The following is a 22,084-nucleotide window of genomic DNA, read 5'->3' on the forward strand; positions in this document are numbered from 1 at the left end:
GCGTCTCGCTGTGGTTTTGACTTCCCTGATGACCAGTGGTGCTGAGCACTGTTTTCATGCACCCGTTGGCCTTTACCATTTGTCTTGTTTTCTAAACCCTGGAAAGAAAGCATGTTTACACCAGGACCCCAGAACCAGGATTCCATCATTCACGTTAATCTCACTCTTTCTGGAGTCATACTTCTCGTTTAAAAATCAGTAAATACCAACTTTGATGCACATCAATGTCATGCAACTTAAAAGTAGACAACATTTCCTTTGATCCAGTTGCTCCCAGATCTAGTGAACTCCACAGAACTAGACCTTGCGACATCAGAGTCTCTAGTCAAGGCAAACCTTGTTACAGAAAATTTTAATCTTCTGCATTATTATAAAACAAGGTAACAATCTGCAAAACCCAAACAAGATGACTCAGCAGGAAAGTTGAGTTCAATATGATTTTATTTAAAAATCTGCAAAGCCAAAGGAGGGATCTGATGTTTTGTTAAAACAATTTTCACAGTATATATTTCAGCCTTTTTTAGCTTTGTGTTGAATAATAACAGAAAAGGAAGTTTCTGTTCAAGACCCTCACTCCAGCACAGCACACTTAGCCAGGCGCCCGGGATCGAGTGGCTGGGCGGGTCACCCTGGCCTGAGCTCACAGTGAATCCACCCCCTCGAGTAGGGCCCCAGTTCTTCCCCAGGCACACAGACTTATTTTCACTGCTCTCCACAGGCCCTGAGAATCCTTCATCTTAAAGGTGAGAAAAGTGTGAAAGGATTCCTTAACTCATTGCCTGTAACAAACCCAGCTACTGGTTAACTCCTGACAATCACAAGTATAAAACACTTGAAATGTATAAGATGTTCCACGTTGAATGGAACAACTTAAATTTTAAAAAATTAAGTCAAGTAACATGCTTTCATGTTTTAAAACGTTACTTAATAAAACTTACTGAGACAAGATATACAGCACTTTCTGTATTTGGTATTACAAACTCCTACTGACGATAAGCTACTTGATGGTTGAAAAAAATAAAAAGGAGAAGAAACCGTACGTATTGTTTTTATAAATGATGCCTGAAGGAATGTCTTGTTGTAAATTTTGTTACTAAGATTAAGCCTGGAAAAAAAAAAGATCTACAAAAGCAACACCCATGTTCTTTTAAATGATGAGGTAGATTTTTTCCTATGCAGCAAATGGAAGATAACCGAAAATGCATACAACTCACAAATCTTCTTTTAAAAAAAAAACAGTTCAGGTTATAGTCACTTTCACAAATAAGACATTTATAAACCACGAGGTGGAGAGGTCATACTCAGGGAAGCTCCACACTTTATGTGTTACTCGGAGATTCAATAATCAGTCTTGGATCAATTAACTCTCTCCAAAGAACGGTTATCTGAGGAAAAACAGAAAATATTCAGTTTAGAGACGTCATTTTGAGGTCATATGAATTTTAGTCAGTTAAAAACTTCAATTTCCATTTGCAAAGAATGCTTGAGGACTGGAAGTAATTTGAGTCCCAGTAAATTCAGTTCAACTAAGGTAGAAGGCCTTGTTTACCTAGAACACAGCTAAATTTTATATTAAACATATTTCCTCTTTCTTTGATTTAGAGCATGGGCTGGGGCCGGGTGGTACCAGCTGGTTACCAAGGAGTCAGAAGGATTTGCCCAACGAGTCTCTATGGACAGGCAGTCTGCAGACTTCTTGGGAGGCAGATACGGCCCAGAGGGTTATCACTAGGCTGCTGATGCCCTTTCATTCAGCTCTATGGTTCTTTTCCTGTGCTGCCTAAAAACAGAGGAGTTATTTCACATTTTACCAAGAGAAAGCAAAGCTAATGAAGGCCATCTGGATGAATAATGAGAGCCATCTAGTGTCCAAAAACGTAATTACAGGCCCTACTTCAGGCCTCCAAGAGGAAAGCCTCCAACATTTAATTTTCCAGTGTAGTTTCCAAGAATACATTTCAACAAAAAAGTGGGGCTGCATATATTGCAAATAAAGAAGTACGGGATACGGGGCCAAATCTGCAGGGCCTACCACAGACCCTAAAAATGTGCTTTTGGAGTAAATCCCTGAGTGTCATCTATCCTAAAGACAAAGCAAAACATACAGTCTGGTTAGGGTTTCCACAAGTTTATATTTCAGATAAAACGTGACTTTGCAATACTAAAACTTCAGAATAATATCATAACATTTCAAATATAAACACCTTAAGAAGCGGTTTCTTAAATATAAATTCTATTCACTTCAATGCTACCATACTCTAATGAGGCAGCCATTCCAGCATCTCTGGAAGTCTGGCTGCCAACAAAGCTCTAAACCATATACTTCCTAAAATGGCAATTTAAGGACTTAAACAAAATCAGAAGACAGATTCATCATTGCATGTCATTCTTCAAAATTATCTGCACTGTTCTAAGTCAGAATCATGGTAACTCTTGGGAGGTAGTAGTGACTGTAAGGAGACGTGGTGGAGACGTCTGGAGACCCCCCTCCAAGGCTGGGACCCTCTCTGATGTTATGCAGGCAATGCAGGAAGCTGCAGTGTCACCTTCCAGCCCACCAGCAGCCAGTCAAGTGAAAGGACGGCCCAGCAATCCCGAAAAGAGAAGCACGCCTACCCTCTTCTCCTGCGTCACCGCGTACTCCACTACCTCAGCTCCATTTTCGTTGTGATAAACCAAATCAAATTTCCCAGGTTCTTTCATGGCTGAAACCAGACGGTAGGAAGGAGAGACAATAAGTCATTTCCCAGTAGTGAAAAAGTTCCTCTACAGGGAGTTCATATCATTAGAAAAACCACCACAAACGAAGTGTCCCTTGACGTGGAGGCTGGTGCACACAGGAAAGCATGGAGTGCTCAGTGACAGGAGATGCTGTGAAGCCTGTGTCAGCAGACGGGCTTCTCAGGCACTCGTCAGTGACCATCCTCCCTTCACAGAAAAGAAGGGAGCTGATACACTAGCACTAGCAATCCCAGAAAAGCATGTGTGACCACAAGATAATCCCCACCCCCCCAGAACTGGTTTGTTTCAACAAGAGAAGGTAATGTGAATTCTGCAAAATTCTTGTATCTTGCTGTGTCCGCAGAAATTATACATGCTTCCTTGGTAACACAGCAGTCTTCATTTTATATGGTAGGGTGGGGCTATAAAAATGACCACACAAGCTGAAATCATGCAAAACAATCTTAACCAATGGGGAAACTTATGACTGTCTCATGATCTTCAAAATTTGTCGGAACATTCAAACCTTTACTGTATAGGGAAATGAAAACACAGTAAAACTGCTATTTATGTAGGATACTGACCTAATTTAAAACAGAAAAAATGAGAATTAGAGAATGCTCTGTGTCCACACATATCCCGGGTGGTTTGATCAGCGCTCACCCCCTTGCCGTCTGACCACAGTGCAGAGCGAGGATCTTTTCCATGCCTGGCACAGCTGTCATACTCCCTTCTGTTTGGGTCCACTTCCAGCAAGTTATCCTTTGAGTTTTGAATGTTATGAGATAGATCTGAGAGTTTCTTTTTCACAGCTTTGTTCATTTTTTTGCTGATGTAATTTCTAGGACATCCTTATTCCTTTCATCATGACCACTTTCCTCACTGATGTCAAGAAGTTCACAGAAAGCTCAAAGTCAGCATTTCCACAGTGAGCTATTTCTTCTATGATTTCACTTAAATTCAATTTGGATGTTACTTTTAGCATCATCACTTTTTGTTTCTTTGTCATGCTTTCATTTTTGTTGGCCAAGTCCCTATTTCAATTCCCCACTTTTGTAAAGTGACACGTGGGTTTATCACTGAGACCAGGAGGCACCACGACACACACTGGGCTATGGTGTGGGGACTGGGTAACACGCGCCTCGACCCACCGCCAGTGAAAGAGGCAAGGCGACGGGTCACTGATCGCAATGGGCACCGTGACTGGGCAGTGATCCGTGGGCTGGGGAGCTGGTGGTACTTCACACATTCACTCACAGCTAACAGGGGCTTCCCTGGGGGTCCAGTGGCTAAGACGCCACACTCGCAATGCAGGGAGCCCAGGTGTGACCCCTGGTCAGCTAACTAGACCCCACACGCTACAACTGAAGATCCTGCAACTCAGATCTACAACTAAGACCTAGTGCAGTCAAAGAAATAAAGAAATATTTTTAAAAAGAAGAGTTAATATACCAGTGTCACTGGAGACAGTTCTATGTAACAAAACCATGGAAACTGAAATTCATTAGAACTATGCAAAGTGAGGACTACCTGTATTTCTGCTACAAAACAGATCAAGTGTTCCTTGATGCTCCCCAAAACAAAAGTTCTAATTGGATATCATCACTGTCAATCACCTGACAAGAAGTGATCAGGCTGTGTCCACAGAATTTGACCACGGACAAACCTCTGTCCAACATTCCTAAGGAGGATTTCTTCAAATGAAATCTAACCAGAAGAGAGCTGGAAAACCAGTGTAAGGTTTTTTGTTTGTGTTTTTTCTGGGTGCCCTCACACCTTGCAGGATCTTAGTTCCCCAACCAGGGATTGAGCCCCAGCAGAGAAAGCGTCAGACCCTAACCACTGGACCACCAGGGAATCCCCTGAAAAATCTTTTTGAATGATTCTTACATACTACAGTCTTGACTCTTTTACTATCTTATTTAAACATGAACAGAAAATAATTAATTCCTTGCAGTCTGCTAAAGAAAAAGGGATCGCCTCTAATCTCTGGCCAGGGACCCCTGCAAACACAACCCAAGTTAAGCCATACACAATAAAAGCCCTGTTATTCCAGGGTTTCAGAACCAAAAATGGGTGGGGTGATTCAGGCATAAAGCAGGGAACCATTTAAAATAATGCATGAGAGTGTGGCTACACTTATATTTCTGACATTTTATTTTGATTTAACACAGAGAAGTACATTCATTTGCCAACCTTTTCAAACAGAGCTAGTAGGTCTTATGAGTCACTGACTGGAGCTGTCTTTCTTCTATAAACTTTATCCCTAATGCATATATGCAATTTCCAGTTTTTGAGTTTTGAGGGGTTTTGTTTGGTTTTCTGGTCATGCCGCACAGCATGGAGAATCTTAGTTCTCCCACCAGGGATCAAACCCACACGCTCTGCACTGGGAGCATGGAGGCTTAACCACCCAACTGCCAGGAAAAGTCCCGAGGTTTTTTGTTTTTGTTTTTTAAGTGGACGCAAGAATATAAAATTAGCAACACAATTTAAGTGCAGAATCTTCTCAGATTTTTATCAAATTCCTCCCAAACTCTTATAGCTAACCCATCACATGTAATTCAAAAGCAAAATTTTCAGCAACAATCCTGAGTCACCATTCAATTTAAGTTTCATAGATAATTTTTTTGCCATTAATTTTCATTAATTTATGTAATTTTATGAAATTACATGGTTACAATAATAAGAACAACGTGCCTAACAGTTTGGGGAACAAACCCAACAACTCTCAGCAGACACGAAACCCCACTAGCGAAAGCGCCGCGCGGCCCACCCCCAGGCCCTCTGCGCTGACGGAGGCAGCAGAGGGCACCATAACCAGGGCGGCCAAGGAAGACAGCGGCTCCTGCGCATAGAAGCTATTCAGAAACCAGTGCGGAGGTGAAGAGCCTACGCTTTCAAATATCTTTCTAGAAGACTTACCAGGTAAGGATGAAAGAATTTCTATGTCTACTTGCTGGGTCTCCGGGTTATGGCTTAATATTCTTCCTTCCTTTCAAAAATAAAAGTCCAAGTCAAAAACCAACATGTGAAATATGATGAATGTGCTAAAACCTCTTAAAAATAGTTAAGATGGTGAGTTTTATGCGAATTTTATTTCAACAAAAAATTTTTAAATAAGTCAACATGTATTTGAAACTTAACTCCCACAGCAGGCCACATTTCTCTGGTCTAAATCATCCCTGGTGCAGGCGCTACACAGCTAGGAACAGCCCTAGAGCCCACAGCCTCTAGTTATCCAAACCAGCCTGCCCTCCAACCCCGAGGAGGCCCGGATGGAAGCACCTCACTCCTGCCCCCGCCTCCCGGCCACAGCCAGCTGTTGGCACCTGGAGTCCTGCCTGGCGTGGCCTTCTCCTTTCTCTTGGGAAATGTAAATAATAAATTCCTCTCTTCGGTAGCACTGACTCTGCTGTGTTATCACTCAGTCACCTCCATAAATTAAAATCCCATGGATACATATTAGACAGGGTCGGGGGGGTTGGGGAGACTACATTCTTTGAAGATAGCTTTGACTTTTATTTTATTTTTTTTTATTTTTATTTTTTAGCTCTGACTTTTAAAGACAAGCTTAATGAATAAAGCTAATGATCTAGCTGGATAACAGCATTTGACATCAAAGCAAAAAAGTAACACTGATTTTCACTCTTGAAATGGTTTGGAAAGCAACTTCAAAAAAGTCCTAAAAATACTGGAAACAAAGTGGCAAACAGCTTTCCAAAATAACTGTAATGACCAACATCTATTTAATACGCATTTTAAAAATCTGTATCATCTAGAATCAATGACTGATACAGGTTGTGGGACATATAAATTCCAGGTTTATTTCCATTTCCTCACATACTGCAGAATTAAATTAATCATCTGTAGTAGGGTGAAAAAACATCCTGGTTTGCCCAAGACAGGTCCATTTATGTTTCCCTTCAATATAAATTATCAATACAATAGTACTCCTTTTCATTTGCAAGTGTTCTGATGTAGATGATAAGTTATGTGGTCACCTATATTAAGGAACTAAGATGAAAAGATGGAAATACACCAATTACCCAGAACTAACCAACCAAATCTCTCCGTGAACTGATTCTTCTTCTAGCCTGCTTTTGAACAAAGATTCTTCACACGATTTTAAAAGACTTCCAAGGTATCAATTCAGATTGATTCACCGTTGTACCTTATCTATATTACTATGTTAACATTATCGATTATTTCCTTTAAAAATGGACTTACATTCTGAATCGCACATCAAAATAAGAAAGTATGCATTTTAACAAGATTTTAACAAAATTTTGAATGGGTAAGAAAGGGAAGAAAACATGTAATTCTATAATCCAACTGAGTCATACTTTTGCTGAACTGTGATGAAGTTCATATGCTAGTATGAAGTCCCACACAAATATTAAATGAGGAAATTCCAAGGATAATATTTGTGAATTACCTGTGGTTAACTGGTAAGGCAAAAGAAACCATATTAGATCATAGGAACCAATAGGAATGCTGGGCTGGATGAAGCACAAGCTGGAATCAAGACTGCCAGGAGAAATATCAATAACCTCATATACGCAGATGACACCACCCTTATGGCAGAAAGTAAAGAGGAACTAAAGAGCCTCCTGATGAAAGTGAAAGAGGAGAGTGAAAAAGTTGGCTTAAACTCAACATTCAGAAAACGAAGATCATGGCATCCGGTCTCATCACTTCATGGCAAATAGATGGGGAAACAATGGCCAATAGATAGGGAAACAATGTTTTCTTGGGCTCCAAAATCACTGCAGATGGTGACTGCAGCCATGAAATTAAAAGACACTTGCTCCTTGGAAGAAAAGCTATGACCAACCTAGACAGCATATTAAAAAGCAGAGACATTACTTTGCCGTCAAAGGTCCGTCTAGTCAAAGCTGTGGTTTTTCCAGTAGTCACGTATGGATGTGAGAGTTAGACTATAAAGAAAGCTGAGCACCAAAGAATTGATGCTTCTGAACTGTGGTGTTGGAGAAGACTCTTTCTTGAGAGTCCCTTGGACTGCAAGATCCAACCAGTCCATCCTAAAGGAAATCAGTCCTAAATATTTATTCCAACTCCAATACTTTGGCCACTTGATGTGAAGAACTGACTCATTGGAAAAGACCCTGATGCTGGGAAAGACTGAAGGCAGAAGAAGGGGACGAGAGAGGATGAGATGGTTGGATGGCATCACCAACTCAAGGGACATGAGTTTGAGCAAGATCCAGGAGCTGATGATGGACAGGGAAGCCTGGCATGCTGCAGTCCATGCATGGGATTGCAGAGTCGGACACGACTGAGGCATTGAACTGACTGAACCAATAGGAATTCATAAATATACGAAATAGATTCCCATGCCGAAAATAATCAAATTTTCTGGCTGAGTCTGTGCGTGCGTGCTCACCCGGCAGGCTCCGCTGTCCACGGGATTCTCCAGGCAAGAATACCGGAGTGGATTTCCATTTCCTACTCCAGGGGGTCTTCCCGACCCAGGGATTGAACCCATACCACCTGCATCTCCTACACTGGCAGATAGATTCTTTACCACTGAGCCATCTGGGAAGCCCTTTCTGACTAACAGCTATTTTATTTCCTTTCAAAGATGAGGATCATGGGGAGGGATACTCAAATAACTTTGTGTATCTAAGCTCATTAGAAAAAACTGAGTAAAAAAAAAAATTTGTTATTCTCATTCTATATTCCTCCTAGGTATTAAGAAAAGTAACACTGGGAGACTTCAAAGTGATATTATTAAAAAGTTTACATTTTGATAATATTTTTATTTTCTACTTTATGGCACTGTTTACTCCGTAAAAATCTGTTATCTGTAATTAGCAGTATCAAACATGATTTTAGCTTCTTTAATGTACTGACATTTGATTATTTGTAAATAAAGACCCTTACCTTGTAGTCAGAGACATCAGGAGAATAATTGGATGTTAGTTCCAAAAGCTAAAAAAGAAGAAAAAAACTCACAAATACAGATACCCCGTGTTTCCTTTTCCTTACTCCTGAGAAAACAAAGCATGCCATGTTTGGGTGCTTACTCCACCACTCAGGAAGCCCTACCAAGGGCCTGTAGCAAAGCAGGGGTTCAAGTAGGAAAGGTTCTTTGGGGGGTTTTGGGAGGTTTGGAGGTGACATGTAGAGCCTTTTTTTATTGAGCACTTGCTGTGTTCCAGACATCAGGCTGAGCCATTTTTATTCACTCGGAAAATAATTACTGGGCACCTACTACATGCTTGGCAAGAGAACATGAAAGATAATGATTCAGGAAGAGTTTTTATAAATATAAATTAGTTTAATAATTCATTAAATTTTATTAACATAAATTATATTAATTTATAAATACAAATGTAATCTAATGTGCTAATGAATAAGTTTATTGGGAAGACGAATAAACTCTTTTGTTGTTAACTGTTGTTGTTTTTTAAATATATACCTTAAATGCAATCTTTTCTCCGACTTGAGGGGCAGCTGCTAACAGTGGTAAGAGACTGTAGTCCTTCTTTTGTGTCTCTATGGGATTCTGAAAAACAGTATTAGTCATGAGATTTTGTTACTGGTGAGAAAACGTGAACCCCGACATCAACTCCAGACACACAACACGAGGAAAGGGGAAGACATGAGCTCACAGTAATACTTACCTGGATGATGGTAGATGAGTTTGTCACCATTTCATTCAACTGCTGTTGCTTCTGATAGTCGGCGTTTCTATTTAAAACATAGGGAACAGCATGCCCTCGTCCTCGACCTCTCCCCCGCATACCCCGGCCCCTCGCTCCCTTCCAGGAAAGAAGGTCCTCTCCTCTACCCCAACCTCTTCCCAAACTGGCGGGGAGAGTCACGTTGGGAGGAGGACAGAGGACTGTTTGGGTCCGACTGCCACTGTTTGGGTCCGACTGCTTCCATCCAGCGGTGTTTGGAGCCTGTGATGATGGCCCTGGACAATTTCTTCCCACAAAGAGGCCTACAGTTTTTAAGAACTCTGCAGTACACTCTGGGGTGCTTTTTGGCATCACGCATTGATCGTCTGACTCTGAACTAGAGTCTGAACTAGATGATGATGTTCTGGAGGTCTTGCCCTTGACAGGGACAGAGGTAAAACCAGTTTTTGGAGCCACTTTGTTTGCAGCTGTAGTTTTCACAGAGGATCCCTCCTTTGACACGTCAGTCGAGATTTTCTCTGAGGAATGTCTGACCTCCAAGATGACGTTGCTGAGACCATCACTGGTTGATTCGTGGTAAGACTCAGACTCTGAGGAGGAATCAGCACTGTCTTTTGTACGGACGACCATGCCACCTTTCCTTTTGGCTTTCACAAGGCTGTTTCTAGCAGGAAGAGCTTTAGGGCTGCACTTCTGGATGGTCCACTCTTTCACAGACTGTGCTTTAGAAGACTTGGGAGTCTTGGCATGTTTTTTATATTCACGTTTCTCCTTTTTCTTTGGCAATTTTTTTTCAGTCTCTCCATCATCAATCTCCACTGCGTCACACATGGCTTTGTTTTTCCTCTTGTTTTTTTTACTCACACTCTGGTCTGTGGTGGCTTTCGGTTCTAAATCCAAGGTCTTCTCACTGTTATTGTTCTCATGCCTCTTCCAATGCTTCTTTGAATTTCTGTAATCTAGTTCAGTTTCTTCATCTTCGTCCAACTTAAATGCCCGCTTCTTTGCTTTTCTAGGTGATAAACGAATACTATCCCCATTACTAACTGTTACAGGACTCTCAGCAATTCCTCTCTCTTCTAATTTAACTCTGTTAAAAGAACAAGAGAGAAAGCTTTAGTAATTCATAAGCATGTCTCCAGGACATAGTTATACGCTAACATGACTACATCAGGCAATGAAAAAAAGGTCAAATCACTTCAAGATAAAAGGCTCTTTTTAACAAAATGATCTATGGCGTCACTTATGGTCAACTTTCAAATAACTAGTTTTATTTATTGATCATCTACTGCATCCTAACATTAGATTTTCTTTCATCTAAACACCATCATGAAGTAGGTTTCTTTTCATTTTAAAACTGATCACAAAATTAGAGTTCATACAAGTAACTGCCCAGGATCCACAGCCAGTAAGTCACAGAAATGTAACTCAAGCTTGTTTGTCTAATCCCAAAGTTCACAACCTTTCCACTATGTTATGTGCCTACCCTAAATGGTGACAGTGCTGATTACCCGTTGTGTTTTCAGTTTGTAAGCTATTTTTTTAAATCAGATTTCATTCTTATTTTGTTTGAATTTAGGAAAACACTGAACATGTTTTAAACTGTACTGACAGCCATTATAAAATTCTATAACATTTGGTGATTGTTAATTTCATGTATCAACCTGGCTTCCCTGGATAGCTCAGTCAGTAAAGAATCTGCCTGCAATGCAGGAGACCCCGATTCAATTCCTGGGTCAGGAAGATCCCCTAGAGAAGGGATAGGCTATCCACTCCAGTATTCCTGGGGTTCCCTCTTGGCTCAGCTGGTAAAGTATCCACCTGCAATGTGGGAGAACTGGGTTCAATCCCTGGGTTGGAAAGATCTGCTGGAGAAGGGAACAGGTATCCACTTCAGTATTCTGGCCTAGAGAATTACATGAACTATATATAGTCCATGGGGTTGCAAAGAGTCAGACATGACTGACTTTCACTTTCAATCTGACCCTATTGACCCCAGATTGGTCAACAGGCCCTGGGGTACCCAGATATTTGGTTAAACACTGTTCTGGGTGTGTGTGGAGGGGTGTTTCAGAATGAGATTAACATCTGAATTTGTACACTAAATAGACTGATGAGCATGTGTGTGTGCTAAGTCGCTTCAGTCGTGCCCAACCCTTCGTGACCCTACAGACTGTAGCCCACCAGGCTGCTATGTCCATGGGATTCTCCAGGCAAGAATACTGGAATGGGTTGCTGTGCCCTCCTCCAGGGGATGTTCCCAGCCTAGGGATCGAACTCCCATCTCTAAGTCTCCTGCATTGGGAGGCGGATTCTTCACCACCAGTGCCACTGGGAAGCCCGCCTTTGTGAGCAGACGCTCCCAATATGAATGGGACTCAGAATAAAAGGCAGAGCAAGAGGAATTGCCACCCCCTGCCTATCTTTTAGCTGGGACATCAGAAGAATGTCTCTTCGTTTAGACTAGGAATCAGACTGAAATATACCATCAGCTTTCCTGGTTCTCAGGCCTTTGCACTTGGGCTGGAACTTTACCATCAGCTTTCCCCGGTTTCCAGATTGCCAACTGCAGATCTTGGGACTTCTCAGTTTCCATAATCTCATGAGCCAAGTCCTTACTGAAAACCTCATTTCTACATCTACAGCTCATGTCTGTGTCAGCTCGTATTGTTTCTGTTTCTCTGGAGAACTCTAATACACAGTTCACCCAACAGCACTTTACTGTAGTAAAGGAATTCTGTTCCTCCATGGACTGGCGACAGTTAATTCTAATATGCACAGCCAGAGTGACAGAAACCTCAGTGAGCGTCACCAATGTCAAGCACACAGTGGGTGTTTAAAAATGCCTGCTAAAAACAAACATTATTCTTTCAATATATTTACATACAGCTATACCTTTCATCAAGTACTTTTAGTGACCAGGGAACAATGCAGACAATCATATTTGAAAATAAAGTACAACCAGTGAGTAATAAAATAGATTATAAGCATTCTTTATATTTTTGAAGGTACATTAATCCTATGGATTTATCTCAATGTGGTAGTTGAAAAAAATCCTCCGTTATTCTTCAGAATACACAAATATACAGACACATACACATAAAGATAAAATAAAAGTTACTGACACCAGAAGGAGGACACAGAGAGAAATAAAACTCTGAAATAGCAGGGACTTACATAATAAAAACTCATTGCCTGCTGTTCTCAGCTGTGGACGTAGGCACCTAGCAGCAAGGAAGTAACCCTTAAACTGGCAAAAGCTAGTCTGGCATACTGTGAATCTAAGAACAACTGAGGAACTTGACGGATACGGAACTTTCCATCACATCTTTGATCGATTTGTTTTCACTTGTAGCAATGCAATGATTCAGGTTTGAATCCTGAGATGATAATTAGTACCAAACTTTTCATCACACTTTGAAAATAGATGCAGGAAGTCCACGCACCTATGGACACCTTATCTTTGACAAAGGAGGCAAAAAAACATATCATGGAGAAAACACAATCTCGTCAACAAGTGGTGCTGGGAAAGTGGTCAACTACATGTAAAAGAGTGAAATGAGAACACTTTCTGACACCACACACAAAAATAAACTCAAAATGGATTAAGGACCTAAATGTAAGACCAGAAACTATAAAACTCTTACAGGAAAACAGGCAGAACGCTCTATCACATAAATCACAGCAAGATGCTACATGACCCACCTCCTGGAGTAATGGAAAGAAAAACAAAAATGAACACATGGGACCCAGTTGAACTTAAAAGCTTTTGCCCAACGAAGGAAACTATAAGCAAGGTGAAAAGACAGACCTCAGAGTGGGAGAAAATAACAGCAAACGAAGCAACTGACGAAGAATTAATCTCCAAAATATACACGCAGCTCATGCAGCTCAATACCAGAAAAAGAAACAACCCAGTCAAAAAGTGGGCAGAAGACCTAAACAGACATCTCTCCAAAGAAGCCACACAGATGGCCAACGAACACGTGAAAAGATGCTCAACATCGCTCATTATCAGAGAAATGCGAATCAAAACCACAGTGAGGTATCATCTCAGACCGGTCAGAATGGCCATCATCAAAAAGTCTACAAACAATAAATGCTGGAGAGGGTATAGAGAAAAGGGAATGCTCTTACATCATTGGTGGGAATGCAAACTGGTACAGCCACTACGGAGAACAGTGTGGAGATTCCTTAAAAAAAAAAAAAAAAAACTGGGAATACAACTGCCATACGACCCAGTAATCCCACTGCTGAGGATACAACCCGGGAAAACCAGAAGTGAAAGAGACACGTGTATCCCAGTGTTCATAGCAGCACCGTTTACAATAGCCAGGACATGGAAAAACCTAGGTGTCCACTGGCAGATGAGTGGATAAGGAAGCTGTCATACATACTGCAGTGGAATACCACTCAGCTATAAAAAGGAACACATCTGAGTCAGTTCAAATGAGGTGGATGAACTTGGAGCCTATTATACAGAGTGAAGTAAGTCAGAAAGAGAAAGACAAATACCGTATATTAACGTATATATATGGAATTTAGAAAGACGCTACCAACGATCCTACATGCAGGGCAGCAAAGGAGACACAGATGTAAAGAACAGACTTTTGGACTCAGTGGGAGAAGGAGAGGGTGGGATATTTGAGAGAACAGCACTGAAACATATACATTACCGTATGTAAAATAGATGCCCAGTGCACGTTCGATGCGTGAAGCAGGGCACGCAAAGCCGGTGCTCTGGGACAACCCACAGGGTAGGGTGGGGAGAGAGGTGGGAGGGGGGTTCAAGGTGGAGGGGGACACGTGTACAGGACACATGTACGGGACACATGTATACCTGTGGCCAATTCAAACTGATGTATGGCAAAAACCGTCATAATACTGTAACTATCCTCCAATTAAAATAAATAAGTAAATAAAAAGAAAACAGATGTAAGACTTTCTGTTCAGTCACTGAGGCTCATTAATTCACTGAAACTCCATACGTGCTGTATCCACTGCAGGCAGGACCCCTGGCTTTCAGAGGAGCCTTCCAGAGCAGCTTGAGCGTCCCCTCACCCATTCCCAAGACCAAGGATCTGTGGGTACTTGACCTGTGACTGCTATCTGCTGCTATTGAAGATAATTTCAGTTTGGAACAAAGACTGAGAAACTAAATGCCAGCCAGGGAACGAGAAACGGCTCACTTGCCCGCTACCCTTCTTATTAGGGTGGGCACTTTTCTGGCAATGCTCTTCATTTCTCCACTTGGATCACAGACAACAAATGTAACTGTCTGCTTACAAACAGAAGTGAATGAAGCTGTCCTTTTACAAAGAAAAGTGAACGACCTGTATAATTACCAGTGAAAACAGACTACCTGTATAGTTACCTGTCTTTGATTCCAAGAAATTTTTAAGACAGACTCCCTGTTCACTAAACTCTTTGCCAGGCAAACTGGGTAAAATTAAAATGTAAGGGATTCCCTTTAAATCTGCAAGTTCACTCTGAGGATTCTATCATATATAAATAAAGACACGACCATGTGTACTGCCCGACACCTCCCCACTCCCCCCAGTCATTGCCTGCCAAGGCCAAAGGGACTGAATTCAAATCTTCTTCTGCCTTCGGTTAAGTTTAAAATATCATTATTTCAACTTTTCTCATCTGTGAAAATGAGGGTAATAATTATAGTACTCAATGAGCTACCATATATGTTTACAGCAGTGCTGGGCTAAGAGCAAGAGCTATCTAAATGTCAGCTCTAATTTTTGTTAATACAATGAATGTATTAATAAAATGAATGTCTTCTGAGGACAGGAGTTGGTGGGTTTTTAATGAACTTGTCCCATCAAATGGAGGTGAATTCAAAAAAGTGGGTGTACGCAGGAATCTGCAATCTCTTGGGGTCCCATCTGTCCCCGGCATCACCACCTACAGAGAAGTCAGTCATCTGAGCAAGGGCACACAGTTAATGAGTCGTAGAGCCAAAATTCGAATCCAGAGCTCTGAATCCAGACCCTGATCTCTTAATCACTCTCCTGTCTTATCTTTCACACAATATTGAACAGAGGTAATCCACATATTCTTGGCATAAATACAGACCTGTACAACTTTTTTGGAGGCCAACCTGACAGTACTCATCAAATTTTAACATTTGACCAAATAGCACCCCTTCTAGGAATGATCTTACTGAGTCATTGCTCACGTACACAAAGATACAGAAGAACATCCACCACAGCAGTATGTCCAGGGAAAACCCGAGGGCATTAGACAAGCACGCGCCTCGATATGACAGACAAGAGCACCCGGTGTTCTATACTCCTCAAACCATCAGCATGCCACAAAATGAGATTTGGCATCAAGAGACCCAGAGCTGCACAAGGAGCAGCAGCCTTAATGGCAAGGGCCTTCTCTGGCATCCAAGATTTCCAGAAACCAGACTGCTCTCAGTCTGGCTCAAACACTGTCTTCTTCACGCTCACTGCCAGCCTCACAGACATGTCAGAGGGGCTTGGCTGGCCATCCAAGGAGCTACTGATCACAGCAATATGAAATGAGAACTCGTCTCTAACGTTCTGTATTTAATAATAAGCATCAAATGTCACAGGGTCAAAGAGTGACAGAGGAGAGAAGGCACTTTGTTTCCTCACAGAATGACTCTTCAACAGAGAGAGCCTGTGAAGCTCTCTTCAGGGAGTGTAATAGGCTAAATCGTGTCCCCTTAAAATTCTTCTGTGAAGCCCTAACCCAGAGTACTCTAAAGTGACTGTATTTAGAGACAGAGCCTTTGAAGAGGTAATAAAATTAAGGTAAGGCCGTTAGAGTGGGCCCTAGTCCACTGTGACTGGTGTCCTGATGAGAGAGAAAATTTGGACACATAAGGAGACATCAGGTCATGTGCCTTTTTGTGACAACAGAGAAAAGGTCATGTGAAGACACAGCAAGAGAAATACCCACGAGCCAAGGACAGGGGCCTCAGTAAAAACCAAAACTTGCCAACATCTTAATCTTTTCAGGCTCCAGAATAGTGAGAGAGAACTTTCGGTTGCTTAAGCCTGTGGTATTTCATCAGAGCGGCCCTCGCAGGCTAACGGGGCTCCAGGCCAACGGGAGTGCATCCTCTTCCCAGGGGAGATGGAGACCGCCTTCAGGAGGCCACTGTCAGCAGCCTGGGGGCAGAGGTGTCAGCTTCTGGGGGTTCAAAAGAAAGGGCTGTGAGGAAGTGACCGCAGCAGACAAGTGTGGAGATGCTCTTGAGCCTCCAGGCTTATTTCTCATGATTCCCACAACCAGGCCCCATGTTCCCTCATGAGAATTCTCTAAGCACTCCTGGCAATCCCAACAAAGCCCTTCTGCTGGTCAAATTCACCAAGTTAATATTGCTTCCGTCTCCACAACTATACAGGGCCATCCAACATTTCCCCACCTACCCTTCAGTTACTGCTGAATTCCCTGATCATTCGTGTTCCATAATGATCTCTCCTTTCTCAACCATCTGCACTTAGCAGCAAAACGTGGAATAATTATCCAGTCCACATGACACAAGATAATATACAGAAACACAAAACTAGTTCGCTCTACTCCAAAAATATTAGGTACCGTTGAGAAAAGAGATTGTTTTCTTCTGTAGCTCTGAAGAAAAGTGAGTCTGTCTGAGGAAGACAAGCAAATGACTGGGGACATGAAACTACAAAAACATACAGGACTTTTCCAAATTCAACTTTTTCCTAAGGTCTGCCCCATTTACCACTGAAGCCAGCTGCAGAGATATTTCTTGACACATGCAACTGTGCATTTGGTGTTTAGGAAGAATTCTGCCTGCCATTGGTGCTGTACTTATTTCCTACAGGAGCTTTCATAGTTTGCTTTTGACATTGCTAACTTCATTATAAAGAGTTTAATTTTCAGATGCTTCATTAAATGAAGTACAACCGCAATTAGCTATCAGCAAGTTATTAATTCATGAAGCAGGAGAGAGATCAGAAAGTAAACGTAACAGGAGAGGATGCATTATTTATAATAAACAGTCCCTGAATTGCAAAGAGAATAGAATGAATAAAAAAGAAACACACTTTTTTTGAAACCTGGACTATTTCAAATTGTCATTGGAAATAAACATTATTAGTAAATCATAGTATTCCTGCTTTTATAAGAAAGACAGAAAGATACAAACATGCACTCAAAGATACAGCAACTGTTCCAAATTACATTCCCTGATGCTATGAAAAAATCCTATGAATCTGACATACTCTGGGAAAACGAATATTCAACATTCAACAAAGAGCAAGCACAAGGAAGTAGCCTGGTTCACAACTCTAATTTTTTTTCACTGTAAATGAAGCTTTTAATAAGAAGCCTTGATTTTGTACATACAAAATTAATACACAGAAATCACTTGCATTCCTATATACTAACAATGAAAAATCAGAAAGAGAAATTAAGGAATCAATTCCATTTACTACTGCAACAAAAATAATGAAATACCTAGGAATATACCTGCCTAAGGAGATAAAAGAAAACTGCAAGACACCGATGAAGAAATCGAAGATGACACAGACAGATGGCGAGACGCTCCGTGCCCCTAGACTGGGGGGTGAGCACTGCGAAAGCGCCTGCACTACAAATGCAGCCTAGAGACACAATGTGAGCCCTAGTAAACTACAAATGGCAATCTCCACAGAACTCGAACAGAAGTCTCACAATTCACACGGAAACACAGACGATCCCGGGTAACCAAACAATCTTGAGAAGAAGAATGGAGCTGGAGGAATCAACCTTCCCGACTTCAGACTATCCTACAAATCTACAGTCATCAAGACAGTTTGGAACTGGCACAAAAAAAGGGATATAGACCAATGGATCAAGACAGAAAGCCCAGAAACAAACCCAGGCACCTACGGGTACCTTGTTTTTGACAAAAGAGGCAAGAATATACAATGGGGCAAAGATAGTCTTTTCAATAAGTGCTGCTGGGAAAACTGGACAGCTACATGTAAAAGAATGAAATTACAACACCATACACAAAGATAAACTCAAAATAGATTAAAAACCTAAATGTAAGACCAGAAACTATAAAACCCTTAGAGGAAAACATAGGCAGAATACTCTATGACATATATCACAGCAAGATCCTATATGACCAACCTCCTGGAGTAATGGAAAGAAAAACAAAAATAAACAAATGGGACCTAATTAAACTTAAAAGTTTTTTCACAGCAAAGGAAACTATAAACAGGGTGAAAACTCAACGCTCAGAATGGGAGAAAATAATAGCAAATGAAACAACAAAGGATTAATTTCTAAAATATACAAGCAACTCATATAAATCAATACCAGAAAAACAAACAACCCAATCAAAAAGTGGGCAAAAGACCTAAACAGACATCTCTCCAAAGAAACCACACAGATGGCTAATAAACACATGAAAAGATGCTCAGCAACGCTCATTATTAGAGAAATGCAAATCAAAACTACAAAGAGGTATCATCTCACACTGGTCAGAATGGCCATCATCAAAAAATCTACAAACAATAAATGCTGGAGAGGGTGTGGAGAAGAGAGAAACCTCTTGAACTGTTGGTGGGAATATAAACTGATACAGCCACTATGGAAGATGGTATGGAGAGTCCTTTAAAAACTAGGAATAAAACCACCATATGACCCAGCAATCCCATCACTAGGCATATACCCTGAGGAAACCAAAACTGAAAAAGACCCATGTATCCCGATATTCACTGCAGCAGTATTTACAACAGCTAGGACACGGAAGCTCCCTAGATGTTCATCTACATACACACAATGGACTATTACTCAGCCATAGAAAGGAACGCATTTGAGTCAGTTCTAAAGAGGTGGATGAACTAGAGCCTATTATACAGAGTGAAGTAAGTCAGAAAGAGAAAAACAAATATATATGAACGCAAATATATGGAATCTAGAAAGATGCTACTGATGAACCTATCTGCAGGGCAGCAGTGAAGATGCAGATATAAAGAGCAGACTTACGGACACGTCGGGTTGGGGAAGAAGGAGAGGGTGGGAGGCACGAAGAGAGGAGCATGGAAACATACACTCTACCATATGTAAAACACCCAGCCAGGGGGAATTTGCTGTATGACAGGGAACTCAAACTGGGGCTCTGTAACAACCTAGAGGGGTGAGATGGGAGAGTGAGGTGGAGGGGGATTCAAGAGGGAGGGGACATAGGTATACCTATTGCCGATTCATGTTGATGTTTGGCAGAAAGCAACATAATATTGTAAAGCAATCATCCTTCAAAATAAATAAATCTAACATTAAAAAAAAAGAAGCCCTAAATAAATCATCCAATATATGAATCCAAACTGAAACTGTTAGGGGAAGAACACTGATTGAAACCGCCCACCCTGGCCAGGCACCATAGTAACTATTTGCATGAGTTGTTTTAGGACAGGAGGTCCTGGTAAGGAACATGGAACTAATAAGCCTCCTGATGAAAGTGAAAGAGGAGAGCGGAAAAGTTAGCTTAAAGCTCAACATTCAGAAAACTAAGATCATGGCTTTTGGTCCCATCACTTCATGGGAAATAGATGGGTAAACAGTGGAAATAGTGTCAGACTTTATTTTGGGGGCTCCAAAATCACTGCAGATGGTGACTGCAGCCATGAAATTAAAAGATGCTTACTCCTTGGAAGGAAAGTTATGACCAACCTAGACAGCATATTCAAAAGCAGAGATATTACTTTGCCAACAAAGGTCCATCTAGTCAAGGCTATGGTTTTTCCAGTGGTCATGTATGGATGTGAGTGTTGGACTGTGAAGAAAGCTGAGCGCCGAAGAATTGATGCTCTTGAACTGTGGTGTTGGAGAAGACTCTTGAGAGTCCCTTAGACTGCAAGGAGATCCAACCAGTCCATCCTAAGGGAGATCAGTCCTGGGTGTTCATTGGAAGGACTGATGCTGAAGCTGAAACTCCAATACTTTGGCCACCTCATGCGAAGAGTTGACTCAATGGAAAAGACCCTGATGCTGGGAGGGATTGTGGGCAGGAGGAGAAGGGGACAACAGAGGATGAGATGGCTGGATGGCATCACCAACTCGATGGACATGAGTTTAAGTGAACTCCGGGAGTTGATGATGGACAGGGAGGCCTGGTGTGCTGTGATTCATGGGGTCGCAAAGAGTTAGACACGACTGAGCAACTAAACTGAACCAGAAGAGTTTGGGAAAGGTCAAAAGGAGACACTACCTGTCGGCCCACCTCCCAGAATCCTCTCTGGCACCCTTCTTGGCTGAACAAGCCTGCACCACCAGGAAGGACTCTGAATGATTGGCTAAGGACAACCCAGAAACTAATCCCATCACCATAGAACTGCAAGCCCTGAGACAGAAATGTTCTCCTGGGTTCCCTTACCCTACTGCTCTCCACCGGGTGCCCTTTCCCAATAAAATCTCTTGCTTTGTCAGCACACGTGTCTCCTTGGACAATTCATTTCCTACTGTTAGACAAGAGCCCAGTTTTGGGCCCTGGAAGGGGGTCCCTCTTCCTGTAACAAAACGACTGAATTACCATTTTACTGAGACATATGAGCCACAAGTGAGCAATTTACACAACTGCACCTTCACACTCATCTCAGTGCCATTTTTTTTTTTTTAATTTCCAAAAGAATATTTAAAACTTTGGTTTCCCAATTCAAAGCCAAAAGATCCCAAACACCTATTTAACTGAACCCAAATGAGACAGAGAACTAGGCCCGCAGGCGGTATGGCATGCGCTCCGAGACCGGAGAAACCGCACCTGGGGAAGAAGACACGCCTGTTGGTGTCTGCTCGGGGCCGCGAGCCGCCAGGGCAAGGCCGAGTCCGAGGCAGGCCCGCGCCGCGCACCTAACAACGGTGCCCGGCGGAGCAAGCGCTCGGCAAACCGAGGCTGGAAGAGACGCGGGCCCTGCCCAGACAGCAGGCCGGGGCTTTTCCACGTTCGGTCCCCCACCCTGACTAGATCGGCCAGAGGCCCCCGGGTTCACAGAAGAGCCGCTCTCAGCCCCCCGCCAGCCGGCCCCTCAGCCCCGCGGCCTCCGGAGCCGGCGGCGCCCCGGCGTGCGCAGGCGCGCGCCCGGCCCCGCCGCGCCGCCCCGCCCGCGCACCTGAGGCAGTCGTTGTCTCGTACCAGGCGCGCGCTCTCGGCGGGGGGCAAGAGCGCCCCCTCCAAGTAGAGGCCCAGGAGGGCCCCGGAACTGAAGCCGAAGCGCTGGCGGATCAGACTGATGAGGTCTGTGACGACTCGGCATCCGTTCAGGTCGATGAGAAGCCAGAAAGACGTGCAGTGCGGGGCGCCGGGCGGCGGGTAATCGAATTGAAGCCGTAGCCTAACCGTCTCGGAGGCTGCCATCTTGCTCGATGCGCAACGGAAGCCGAGAGACTCGACCGGGCGACCGAGAGGCGTGCTCGGGGCCCGCCCCCGGGAGCCTGTGAACGAGTGCCCCCTATTGGTGGGAGTGGCTGCGACAGAACTCTGAAGGGCAACGCGGAGCGGAGTAGATTCCATTCAGTTCAGGGCAGGACGGCGGAAGAGGATAACAGATAGGCGTTTATTCCTTTTCTCCTGAGCACTAGGTAGGGTCCGAATTTAGTCAACTGTCTAGACAAACACTGCTGAGCAGTGCTGTTTTTCTAAGATATTTGCTCATATACGTAAAATAACACAATCTGTTCTGGATTGAGTTGTT

At 42.6% G+C, this 22,084-nt stretch overlaps 1 protein-coding gene across 2 annotated transcripts; it reads right to left on the bottom strand.

Annotated features, from left to right (window-relative positions):
• Positions 1 to 423: 423 nt before the first annotated feature.
• On the bottom strand, positions 424 to 21,780 carry COIL (coilin). Of its 2 annotated transcripts, XM_019982070.2 has the most exons (7): positions 21,503 to 21,779; positions 9,372 to 10,482; positions 9,167 to 9,253; positions 8,629 to 8,676; positions 5,647 to 5,716; positions 2,617 to 2,705; positions 424 to 1,385 (listed from the first exon to the last, which is right to left on the bottom strand). In XM_019982070.2, exons 1-7 carry the CDS (start codon positions 21,745 to 21,747, stop codon positions 1,320 to 1,322), a joined length of 1,716 nt encoding a protein of 571 aa, XP_019837629.2. In that variant the 5' UTR covers positions 21,748 to 21,779; the 3' UTR covers positions 424 to 1,319. The 2 variants fall into 2 exon arrangements, with proteins under 2 accessions (XP_019837629.2, XP_019837630.2); XM_019982071.2 differs by lacking the exon at positions 8,629 to 8,676 and having other exon boundaries at positions 21,503 to 21,780.
• Between the last annotated feature and the right edge of the window lie 304 nt (positions 21,781 to 22,084).

This window comes from Bos indicus, chromosome 19, assembly GCF_029378745.1.
Source record: "Bos indicus isolate NIAB-ARS_2022 breed Sahiwal x Tharparkar chromosome 19, NIAB-ARS_B.indTharparkar_mat_pri_1.0, whole genome shotgun sequence".
Taxonomy (NCBI): domain Eukaryota; kingdom Metazoa; phylum Chordata; class Mammalia; order Artiodactyla; family Bovidae; genus Bos; species Bos indicus.